General features: G+C 37.1%; 2 protein-coding genes across 4 annotated transcripts in view; both read right to left on the minus strand.

Moving 5' to 3' along the window:
- Positions 1-867: 867 nt before the first annotated feature.
- On the minus strand, positions 868-1,926 carry LOC149005464 (uncharacterized). The gene is made up of 3 exons (XM_089169628.1): positions 1,714-1,926; positions 1,535-1,600; positions 868-1,446 (listed from the first exon to the last, which is right to left on the minus strand). Exons 1-3 carry the CDS (start codon positions 1,885-1,887, stop codon positions 925-927), a joined length of 762 nt encoding a protein of 253 aa, XP_089025754.1. The 5' UTR covers positions 1,888-1,926; the 3' UTR covers positions 868-924.
- Positions 1,927-4,278: 2,352 nt separating this feature from the next.
- The window catches only part of LOC149005465 (solanesyl diphosphate synthase 3, chloroplastic/mitochondrial-like), a 46,106-nt gene continuing 37,721 nt past the window's right edge, over positions 4,279-12,663 (minus strand). For 2 of the 3 annotated variants that reach the window (XM_089168551.1, XM_089168550.1), the window contains exons 9-12: positions 8,623-8,755; positions 8,039-8,128; positions 6,925-7,023; positions 4,279-5,422 (exon numbers count right to left, since the gene is read on the minus strand). In XM_089168551.1, coding sequence (XP_089024677.1) covers positions 5,243-5,422; positions 6,925-7,023; positions 8,039-8,128; positions 8,623-8,755 — 502 coding nt within the window. In that variant the 3' untranslated portion in view covers positions 4,279-5,242. The remainder of the gene's footprint in view (positions 5,423-6,924; positions 7,024-8,038; positions 8,129-8,622; positions 8,756-12,663) is intronic. The other variant, XM_089168552.1, reaches the window with a different exon arrangement.

Genomic DNA, 12,663 nt, shown 5'->3' on the forward strand with positions numbered 1-12,663 from the left:
ATAATTTCATTATTTAAAATATCAAAAAAGAATCCAGATCAAAGTGTTTCTTTCAACGAAACCAGCTGCTCTCTCTCTCTATTGAGAAGAATTGGAGTTGGTCTATGAAAGCTGCCAATTCAACAATTTGACCCAGCAAGCTAACCAACATAATAGATGTTTAATTTCTTGTTTTGGTTTGCAATTTCAACCAAGAATAGAATAATAGATGATGCAGTGCTTCGATGTCTTCCCACTAAGACTTGACTTGCCAGTTTGGTCCAGCACAACTCAAACAAACAAAATTAATTGGGTCAAAAAAATTGATTTGGGACCTCTATGTGGGGGAGTTCAGTGTTCACACATACATCTGAGAAAATGAAAACGTTTGAAAACACAAATCTTTCTATGAATTAGGATTCTCCTCCAGCTAGAGTAGAGGTTTGTGTTTTTCTTATATTTTTGTTTCATACATTTATAGGGATATTCATCTCTAAGATGAACCAGAGGTGAATGAAGAGAGCATACTGGTAGAGGATCCCAACTCTATTTGTGTTATGGTTGATGGATTGGGCTGTCATTTCGCTCCCCTGTGTTGGACGTGTCTATGATGGTAGTCTTCCCATGGAGAATTTACTTCAATGACAAACAAAAATCCGATACATTTAACCATTAACCTCTTCGTCTATATTTCTATGAGTGGTTCAATTAGGTCCGATTCAATTTGATTTTGTTTTAATATTAACTTAAATTAAACTAAAACCAAACCGATTGACACCCTTAACTGTGTGATCTAGCTAGGAGACCATGCCCCATCTGAGTTCAGTTTGCTTTCTTTATAATAATCAACAGGGTTGCATAAAGAAAAATCTGGGGGGAAAGAAAAAAGTGAACTGTAATTTAACTTCATCTGTGTATCTCTTTGTTAACTTTAATTTACAAAATTTAGTGAAACTGTGTCTCACACTCCTGCTTCTGCCGATCCTCATCATCACTTCCTCCTCCAATCTCCAGAACTCTTGGGTGGAAGAACCCTAAATCCAATTCATCCTCACTATTAACATAAACAACTTTGAATATATCATACTTGATGTTAGGAGAGAATGGTTCCAAGTAGAGTTGAATTGTATTTCTATAGTCAGAATTGAGAAGCCATGAGTAACAAGACTCAAGTGATTTCCACACATAAAGACATGCAACCCTTGGTCTCTCCTCAGTACATTTGAAGCAAACCCCAGCAGCTAATCCTTCCATTTTCGAGAAATAAGACTTGAACAGTGCCAGACACAAGTAAGGGAGATTGTCTTCAAACCCATTTGATCTCAAGTCCATTGTGTTCACCAAAATGGTGTCGCCGGTAGAGAATTTTGCCGCCGGAAAACCGTTCTTCGATTCTCCGGCGTAAGCGTTGAAGAAGGTATCATCCAACAAGATTGCCATACTAGATATTTGGTGCAACTTGGACAACTAGAAAAAAGGCACAGAATATTCAATCTTTTCTTAGTTTTAATTGTTTGTACAGAAGAATTGAATCAGATTATGATCAGAGACTTACAAGAGTTTCATGAAGAAGCTTCCTTTTATCATCAGATCTCTTCATCCATGCTCCATACCAGATGATCTGAAAGTAGAAAAGAAATCAGAAAACCATAATAAGAAAGCAAATTTGAAAGAACCCAAGATGGAAATAGAGAGATTAAATAGAAGGTATATACTAGTGTGATTAATTTTTACCATATTTCCATGGATGCTTTTGAAGATGGAGCTGTAAACACAACCAAGACTCTCAGAGCACACAGAGAAGTGAATGAGGGCGTCAACGAGCTCATCTGTGAAGACCACCATAGGCCTGAAAACGAAGAAGGAGATCTCCAGATTCTTACTATCGAAAGGCACAAAACAAGGCATTCTTTTTTTCTTTCTCACCTAATTCTGATCATGCGAAACCAAAAGAACACACAAACTGAATTTTCCAAGAAAGGGAAGCAAGGAATATTGAAATAAATTAAGCAGTAGTAGTTGAAAGTTGAGACTACTGAAATTAACGTATTGATGGGGCTTGAATTTTTTCTCCAAGTCTAGGTCGTCATGGACAAGGTCTAAAAGTATGATATTGACCCATATGTATTTATATTAGGAATAATCCTTATTATACACATTGGTATATTTTATTTTTTTTTTCGATTTTTAAAAAAAATTATTTTCCTCTTTTTAAAGACGCCTATGAGATTGATTACACTTAAATGTATTAATCAATATGATACCATACTCACATACGAGATGATATACCATCAGTGTCGATACTATAGTCCTTAGTTACGGGAATCCAGATATTTTCTACCTAGATGAACTGTGTCCCCCCATGCCCCCACCCTCACAAAGGGCCTGACACAGGTCTGTCCGTGGTACACAAGCAGACCAGGTATTGGCGGAAGAGGGGGGGGGGGAAGGGGAAGATGGGAGGATGGGTAGTTGGGTAGAGAGGATTTGTGCACTAGTCATTGGTATCAGTTTCTAGTAATCTCAGTCGCCTCCATTTTCTTAAAATATATAAAAGTAATAACAATTTTAAACCATTAAATAAGGTTCACACATAGAATTTTTAAATATAAATTAAGATTTCAATTAATAAACTAGAATTGGAATCTCTCTTTCTTTTTTTTTTCTTCTTTATAGTGTGTAGATTTCTCCTAATGTTATCATTTAAAAACATTTGTTTGATAGATTTTGAAGAACCATCTTAGCTAGGCTTATTACCAATCTGAGTTTCTAATGCGAAAATATTTTAATCTTATTGATTAAGAATGAGGTCCTTATAAGCTTAGTTATAAATGTTGATTTTATTCCATCACGTTACTTAGTCATCAGATGATGGTGATGTGATAGTTTTACTTTTTATTTCTTGATGATGATGATACTTTTACTTAGTTTTTTCTCGTGCTTTGCGTGGGGTTGTGGGGTTAGGGGATAAAATCTGTATCACTATCCTACCGTAAGATATAAGTTGTTAATATTTTATTTAATTATTTCTCTCACGTATGTAATAATATAATAGAAATCCATGCAAGTCACCATCAAATCTTTTTTTATTAGATCACTTAATATGGACCGTTGATATAAATAAGGTAATAAAAATTTCAATTAAATTAAATAAACATCTCATAACTATTTTTCCAAAGATTAGGTTTCTCTAAAAAAATACTTGCTGCAGTAAAGGGTTTACAATCAAATGACCATATAGAGCTGAACCAAGGTGCGAAATATCGCAAATATTGCCCGGTTTGCTACCTAATAAACCGGGTGATGTGGTGAAATCTCGCAGAAATTTCGGTGAGATTTCAACCCCCATTTCAAGGTATTTTTTGTCATTTTGAGCCCAAATTTGGTGCTTATCTTAATTTGATACCAATGTTTGATAAATTTGAATTATTTCCTATAAATACTTCTATTTAAATTATCCTTCCTAACTACATTTAACATATTACTTTTTGAGGCCTAAATCATTTGGCCATAATTTGGAATGATTACCCATTCACCTTGAAGATTCTATTACAAAATCTCTACATAATTTAAATTATTTCCACAAATTATTGCATGTATATACTCTTCGCTAACCACATTTGGCACGTTGAAGGCCTAAATCACTAGAATATAATTGGTAAGATTGCTCATTTTAATCTTGAAGATTTTGCTATAAAATGTATTCCTAATTTGAATTATTTCCATAAATTATTCTATGTAAATTCTCCTCCCTAAACTAATCACATTTAGCATATTATATTTTGAGTCCTGAATCATTGTGACAGAATTGGTAAGATTGTCCATTGATCAAGAATCGCGAGAGAAATCGCCTAAAAATTGCAAGAAAATTGCCTAAAAATCGCAAAATATCAATATATGGCGATATATAGCAGTATATCATGAGAAATAGAGAGATAAATCCACGATATCTCACAATATAGAGTTCGGTAGCTGTTTCGGTTCACCGGCCACCGAACCACCCTAAATTCGGCAATATTTCGCCAAATTTCGGCCAGATGGTGTACCTTGAACTAAAACCCAACCAAGGTAACTACTATATATTGTTTGAAAACTATCATAAAATTGTAATTAAATCAAAACAAAGTCTCGCACAAGGCTACATTAGAACAAGTTGGGTTAGGTTTTTCGAGACCTTGACTCTAAAAGCCCTAGCTGACCCTGATTCTACTGACTTTGTTTGATAAATCTAAGAGAGGATGCAATAGCGACGGCCTTTGCACCCCCCATACTACGCAATGTTCAAACTTTCGAGTACGACTTACGCAAACATTAGGCCTATGACTCTAATAGGTTGATGTAAACAAAACTAGGTTAGACATGTTAGCGTGTCTGTGACCATGACCTTGAACTTGACCTAACTACAAAAGAATAAAACAATATATACTCATACTACTTTCACAAAAAATAACCCACAAGATAAGACTAGATGAACAAACCCTAGAAACAAATTTGACCCACGGCCGACTTTGATTGTTGGCCCTGACAGACCCCAATTAACCATACATTAAATAGAATACTGAAAACGATCCTTTCAAGATTTCAAACTTTTTAAAACCTTAAAATAAAAGTTAACATCTAAATGTCCGTCAATCTAAGTAATTGAAATCAACACACTACCTGCCTATGATAGGAATTACATTTGAACCAAAACATAGAAAAAAGAAGACAGGAATTACATGTGTTACTCATTCAACTAAATTTAAGCACCTACATTTGAAAGACAATTCCAAAACCTAATGAATCATATCAAATAACAGGGCAAAATTTACACCCCTAAATTGAAGCGTGAAGAATCAGTTGGGAATAATATGTTTTTGGAAGAGTAGGTACATGATACCCAGATCACCATTGAACCCAACCAAAGCTGGCAATGAAGAAAGATTTTGAAGATTCCTTACATTCAGAAACAAATGGATGTGTACAGATACAAGGAAAAAAACAAATGGATGTGACAACTATCTGACTGTTCTTGTGAAAATTGTCAGCTGCACATTCCACGTTTGGATTTGCCATCCTTTGACGTGGTATATAAGATGATCAAATGTATATGACTTCCATCATGGTGGACCAACCACAAGAAAGTTTAACTTATGAAAAATACAATTACAAAGGGGGGAAAAAGGAAAGGCCAGAAAAGAAAAAATAAATGGCTGGAGCTACAAAGGAACTGAGGGCCCTTAGGAATATTTGTGGGGAAAATTGCTTTAGATATTACCATAATTCACTTTGTTCTAGTTAGGACTATATGTGTTAGATCCACAAGCGCCCGCCTGGATCTTTTTACATCTTCGTCGTCACTCTCAGGAAGAGAATCGACTGCTGCTGCAGCACGGTTAGCATGCTCGGTAGCTAGTTCTCTTGTTCTCTGAATACCACGACTTCTACCAAGATAGTCAAGTGCCTGAGAATTTCAAAATGTAAACACAAACCAAGCATCTAATCGGGAGTATTAATTTAGAAGATAAAATCAAGAAGCATGAGCCAAACCAGACAATTTCAGTAAACTTACAATACGATCCCAACACAGAATATCGACACCAAGTACAAGGCAACCAAAGTGACTTAATCCTATTTGCAACCCAGGTTTTTCACCAGGACTGTTCGTTTAGGGTTTTATCAGAATAGCACTTTGTGCCATCATAAGTTGGTTCAACTATCATCAAATCAAAAAAGCATGTTAATTTGAGCAATCATGGTTTACTTGAATGATGTGCATTTAGACTCCTAAAACTTGAAATAAAACAAGAACTATCACGTCTCTATGACATCAAGGCTATGAATATGAATCCCCAACAAACCCCTGCCCCCCACCCCCAAACCCACAAAAAAAAAAAGCAATCAACCCAAGAGAGGGCAAACTCTTCCATTATTTATTCTAAATATCACAATACACCTCAACTCAGCACAACCTGCTATTAGGCTTGAGAATCTTCAAATATCATTTCTTTTTTGATGATATCACCCAAGTAAACAGTTCAATCTTCATTTGGTGTTTTTCTGAAAGCATCTTAGAAGATGACAAACGTATTGTCATTGTTCACCATGAAGATTAACTCAACACTGGAGTCATTAGACTCAGTATTTGGTAAAAGATTTTCATGTCCCATTACAATGCCTTGGAATGGACAACTAAATCAAAGTAGGTGATAAGAGGTGATTTTCCACTATCAGAAAGAAGTGTTTTTACTTCTTCCCTCTACTTGTGACAAACATAATCTCCTATTAAAACAAACACCACGAAATAACGAATCGAAAAAGAAACAAAAATGAACACACACAGAGATTTAACGTGGTTCATACACTGATGTGGTATGCTACATCACGGACGAAGAAGAAGAGTTTTTCTACAATATAGAAGAAGAATAGGAGATTTCACAACCAATTGCTAAAAACGGCATCACAAGAACTCTCACCCAAAAGCCTAATCAAAAAACCCAAATGTATCAATAATGTGGTAAGCGTACATAAGATACACATATATAGACTCCAATCGGGTAAACGGGTCGACCCATTGGGTCAAGTTATACCGCCTCCACATATCTCCACCAATAGGTCATTCGGGTCGCCCACCAAAATATGTCGGTGCGGATCCATTTTCCAAATCAGTTAACAAGAATTCGGGTCAAAACATAACATCTCCCTATATGGGATGTGGCCATATATATATATATATATACATCTATATATTATATATCAAAAGACTAATAATAATGTTCATACAGCTGTACACAGTCATCAGAAGTGTTTATACAGATATATCTTACCTACTGTAGCAATATAGCATAAAAAGGAATAACACAAAACTACCCAATCCAACAGCACTTAATGTACCAAATAATGAAACACAATGCAAGAAACACAGTGTGTGTCATGCATACCGAAGCAGTGGAACATGATACTTACAAGGTCAACATCTTCAGGGTTTTCAAAGCCCCGATCCACAACCACCCGCAGTTGAGGGAACTCTTCAATTGCAAACAATATTGGAGCAGTTACAATTCCCTGCAAAATGAGGAAATGCACCAAAGGAGTAAATTACAAGAAGCACCATGAAACTCATCGTGGATGCAAATGTTTTTTATATTTCATATGCACAAAAACTGTACAAGGTATATCACTGCTAGGGACAAAACTTATAAGTAGCCAGGTGTTCTGTTAAACAGTCAAGACACTAGATTAACCAGAAGACTAAGAAGCAGAAAACTAAAGCATCAATTGTGTAAATGAAATACATAGAGGCATTAATATAGATAGAGAGGCCCAAAGTACAAAGAGAAGAAACTATGGTTAAGGTCGGCGAAAAACAGACTGGACACCAGATTCCGCGACACAATCGATTAGGAAGACTAGTGCCAAACTACCCATCACCAATTTTGCCAGCAAAGTACTTGCCTGAACTAAAATGGTACTAGTGCACTGTTACTGTATTGGGTCGGATATTTTTCATTTTGTGTTCTATTTCGTGTTTTTCTTTTATTGTTATTTATTATTATTTTTTTGGGGGTATTTGTGGTTGAATGCTCCTAAGGTATATCTAGACTAGATGGTTAAGAGACATCTGATGATACTGACATTTGGCAAGCAATCTTTTGATTGTCACCAATTTAATGTTTTGTTCTCAATTATTACAACAGTAAAGGTCCCTTCATTACATAGATTGTGTTTATGAGAAACATGTGAAGCTCACCACTAATCTAAAATGCCTGGGGAATGGGTAGAAGTATTCAATAAGTCAAGGAGTTGATATGAAAGTCAGAAATTCTGATAACATATATGCCTGCCTAAGCCGAGAACAAGTTCTCGAAAACACAATACACACACACAATGGCTGTCTGAGGGATAACCACTAGAGTCATACAGCAGAATGAGCAACGTGACCGCAGTATAGTGTCAAAGCAACTGGGCCTTCAGGAACATTACATTAATGTTGAACCCCATAACTTAGCTAAGTTGCCAGACTACCAGAAACTACAAGCTCCAGACCACTGGCTTCTAGTATTCAAGATGGAAAGATTACATGGCGAATATCAGACAAGGAACCCTTTCCAAGCGAAGTAGAGGTGCCTGTGAAATCAAGAACATCATCCACCAACTGATATGCCAATCCCTGAAAAGTAGACGAAAATCATTCTCAGAACTATCAAAACCAAACACATGTAAGACTAGTACTACTTTGCATGGGAACAGAAAGAGAACAATTCTATGAAAGAGGAGAGGACATTTTTATCCAACGCTGAAGCAACTTGACATTTCTGATAATAATTAGAATATGAAGGCAAAGTTCTTATTTGTGATACATGGACAGTATGCATAACAGTCACTTCATGAACCCACAATGTCATTTCTCCATCTGGACCATCATAAATGCTAGTTAATAATTCACACTTTCTTAATACACCCCAGGGTGTCTGTCGGATTACCCTGAGACATTACTTGAAGCCATCACCTCAGACACTGAGAGAGACAATGCATATCAGTAATTGCCAACCACCATTATCCAATTAAATAACAGTTTTCAATGCCTTGTAAGTTACATTGGCTTAGCCGATGATGCTTTTGCGAACCAACATTGACTTTATGACAAAATATATGTTAACTAACCAGGTTTCGGCCATAGTCATAAGCCAAAGCTGAGACTTCTGCCGTTTGCCCAGCAAGAAGAGCAATTGCCTTGCAGCTATTTGAAATTAATGATGCTGTCTTGTAGTATGTTTTCTGCAGATAATAGTCCATGCTGCAACCAGAAGAAGACGTTTAAAACAAATATCACATTACAAACTTATCAAGTGAATTTTTTTTCAAAAGAAGGGCGAACCCCCACCCCCCCCCCCCCCCCAAAAAAAAAAAAAAAAAAAAAAGGGTCACCAAAATAGTTATTAATGTTGTTGAACAGGCACTACCTAGGTATCCAGGTGGAATTCTGGGGACCTAGGAGGCTGCTGCCTCTGTGGTATTGAATGCTTTGCCATCATTTATGCCAAATATTATTTAACTAAATGTTCATTTACTTTGGTATATTATTCATAAATCAGAAATACCCATTTTCTTGAATGCAATATACCCCCCCCCCAAAAAAAAAAAAAAAAAAAAAAACTATCCCAAAAATGGGGAAGTCAACCCCATTCACTCAAGAACAGAAACTCCATTTTTAGCATTAGATCAAATGTCCACCAACTCCCCCCCCCCCCCTCTAACTTCCATCAACAACATGCACCACCACCAATAGTAAAAGGATGAAACATATGACCATGGAGCAACTAAAATTATTTAGCAAAATTATGTCCGTTAAAAGTTGCTCATGAAAGGGGGAATGTTCCTATCATGAGTTATGTTGAGGTGTGCAGAGTTTAGGTTTGACTTTGTTAAGTCTTAGTGCTAGGAGTTTCCACTAGTGTCTGCTACTGGTCCCAAGCTCGGATAAAGGATAAGCATTTTGTGTCAGGTCATCAGATGGCCCTGAAAAAAAGAAATAACTAGCCAAACCCTAGCACTTTGATTTTCCAAGCTTATATAATCAATCTACCAAGACCGACCCCAAAAGGAGTTGCTGATTAAAGGGAAAGGATCCACTTAGCCAACTGATGCAAGCTAAATCATGATCCACGTTGGAGACCCAGAACAAGGGCTGGTCCTAAACCAATTTTCCAGTCTGGCAAGTGCTGCTAGCTTAGTTATATAGGATGCAATATTCTGTGTGCTTTATTTTGGGTAGATCAAATAGGAGTTACTTAGGCAGTTTCCTGTTCTTAAATAGGGTAATTATGTTAGTTTCCTATTTGAAGTTGTTTCATTTTAGTTACATTTCTATTTTCATGAAGCACCCTTTCCTATTTATGCATCAAAGTAGTAGTAGAATAGAGGTTGAATTTTGTTAAATGAAATATGAGTTTTGGCAGCAACCTTGTTGCACGATTGTGTCAGTGGGTTTTCCTTCCCCCATAGTAGATCATCCATAACCCCCGTGAATGCACCAAATTCATATCAGAGCAAAAGATCACATCCATTTTCAATCAACTGCTCTTCTTCTACTCTCCTTGATGTAAACCAGGTCTAGGGCAAAGGGTAAATTGGTAACTCACTAGACTTAGGGTTTAGCCTAGAAGTTCCAGCAAAAGAGAGAAGGGTTTTAGGGTTTCTAATGGAGTATAGAGCCTTATGAAACTCAATTTCAGATCGGAATCTTTTTGTAAATTGAATTTCAGATTTGAAAAATAAATTCTGCAATTCTCAAGGTTGAAGATGAAGTGCAGAATTTTAAAGCCACTGAAATAGGACAGAAATACAGAAAATAAGGGTAGGACTTGGGTCTGTGCTTCCTGCAATAATAATGGAAGGAAAAGAGTTGGAGAAGGGGCTGGGAATCAGGGTTTCCCAAAGGGGTTAGGAATTGGGTGCCGTGGGAGAGGAGGGGAAGGGTGGCCTACGGCTGCTAGGGCAAGTGGGGGAAGGGTCTAAGGGAGTCGTGGGACCTAGGGAAGGGTGCTGAATTGCTGTAACAGCAGGGCAGGGGGTTGGAGGAAGGTTGTGGAAGGCAGTGGAGGGGTGGGGGAGGGTTGCAGACAAGAGAGGGAGGCAGGGGGTGGTGGGGAACGGGCTGTGGCTTACTTGCCTTGCTGGACTTGATGATTCAATCTTCAGACCTTGAATGTAAGTTGCTTGAATGCTGAAAACAACTTAAGAACTCTCTTAAAGACAACAGCAGGGTCCCCCTCAAAGGAACCCTGTCACTCATATTCTCGGATAATTTCTTAATTCATCGAGTCTGAAAATAACTTACATAAAAAGGCTATTTATAGCCTGAAAATAAAGACTTCGACTCGACTGGGATCTCCTTGCTGATAGGGTCCCATTACATGTAGAATATGACTCTTATCTAAATCTCCTAACAGATAAGATAAGGAATCTTATCTTATTTCAACTAACTAAAGACTCTTTCAAACAACTTTAACTCCACATAAAATACTCAAAGCAAATCCTAATCAGACTCAGACTGACTCAACAAAATTCTGAAATAAATCCTAGATTAAATTCAGAGGTAAATTAAGGGCTAAAATGCCCAAAATACCCCTCATAGAGGGTTCAGCCAGCCTATGGATCCATCTGGGGGGCCCCACTTAGGGTTTCAGCCAGGGGATCTTTGTGTTCATATCACTCCTACTTCCTATCCTTATTCCTCACCACTATTTTTCCAATATCAACTAAAAAGAACTTCGTCATCTCTTGCTGAGATAAAAACAAAAAAATAAATAACCAGAACTCCACCCCCTGGCTCTAACCACTGAGATTTTATATATATATAAAAAAAAAAAAAAAAAAAAAAAAAAAAAAAAAAAAAAAAAAGGGAACAAAGAGAGAGAGAGAAAGCAGAGAAGGAAAGGTGAGAGACACAATCCCAACAGAAAATAGTGAAACTTACTCCATGCATCTTGGCAGAAGTACTACACATCCCCTGCACTTTTACTAACAGACACCTCTAACAAACACTCCAATAATCTTGTGTAAGTTTTTAACGTGAAATGGCAAATATTTTCCTTCCACTCAAAAATCCTAAAAATTACCAAGACAGAAGTATTGCATTAATCATCTTCAACCACAATCACTTCCAACCCATTGTCTTTGCACATCCTCAGCTAGGGCGTTAATGCAGTTCAAAAGTAAAGCAGAAACACGACCAATTAATGCAGTTCGAAAGTAAAGCAGAAACACGACCAATATTATTCCTTGGTTAAGGGTACCCAACAGTTCTTGCTGCCCAGTAGTAGATTCAGATCCTATTAAAGAGAACCTCAATTCAGATACCCTTGCTTCCCAATTTGTGTCAAGCAACATATTTGATAACTCGATATCCCTGTGAGTTTTAGGTGGAACAGCGCAAGGGAAGATACTCCATTACCCTTGCTGCATCTGATGAGATTTTGATCCTCACACTCCAGGAACTTAATAAACTGCTGCACTTCTCAACATTGTTCTTTTAAATGTGAAAATGATCATACAGAGCTCCATTTTCATGTAATCACATACCAGAAGCTTCTCTTCCCCTACCCCATAATCTTGAAAAGTAAACTCCATTTCTGCCATTTTTGACCCTCAATGTAAATTTTAAAGCACCATTCATGGGAACGGTGCACTGCAAGGTATTCATCTTCGTCCATCCTAAGGCTGGTAAAATCAGATAAGGATGGTATGACATTGTGGAGGGGAAGGCATCTAAGAAAAATCATTGATAAAAAGGGGGTAGGGGTCAGAAGGGGAGGGGGTGTGGAAAAATGGAGCTGCTGTGGTGATAGCAAACAATAATTTCACTTTGTTATAGAGAAAATTAATGACCAACTGATCTGATCAAACTTCCTAACTCACAACCCAGATTTAAGCACCTCACATGTTCCTCTGTTCTTTTAGTGATGGGGACATCACATGCTCAGCCATCACTCATTACTACCAAAGACGAAGGCGACGGAAACTTTTGATTTGGTTCAGCTACTAGAAAGGGTCATCTAGACCCTTAGGACCATAGTCCACACCACGTCTTTTTTTCACATAACTATCAATTCTCTATCCTATATTTCATAAAGTTATTTTAGGAAAATCATTTTATTTTAATAACCAAGCATCAAGGAATCAATGGCATGGAAATTAGAAAGA

Source organism: Hakea prostrata, chromosome 9, assembly GCF_041222555.1.
Source record: "Hakea prostrata isolate BN-2017 chromosome 9, UWA_Hpros_2, whole genome shotgun sequence".
Taxonomy (NCBI): domain Eukaryota; kingdom Viridiplantae; phylum Streptophyta; class Magnoliopsida; order Proteales; family Proteaceae; genus Hakea; species Hakea prostrata.

Bases quoted from the DNA above. Each gene is read 5' to 3' on its own strand.
- LOC149005464 (XM_089169628.1), bottom strand. From the start codon at position 1,887: ATGCCTTGTTTTGTGCCTTTCGATAGTAAGAATCTGGAGATCTCCTTC. The intron at 1,601-1,713 runs GTAAAAATTAAT...TTCTACTTTCAG, and splicing joins AAAGCATCCATGGAAATATG to ATCATCTGGTATGGAGCATG. The intron at 1,447-1,534 runs GTAAGTCTCTGA...CCTTTTTTCTAG, and splicing joins AGCTTCTTCATGAAACTCTT to TTGTCCAAGTTGCACCAAAT.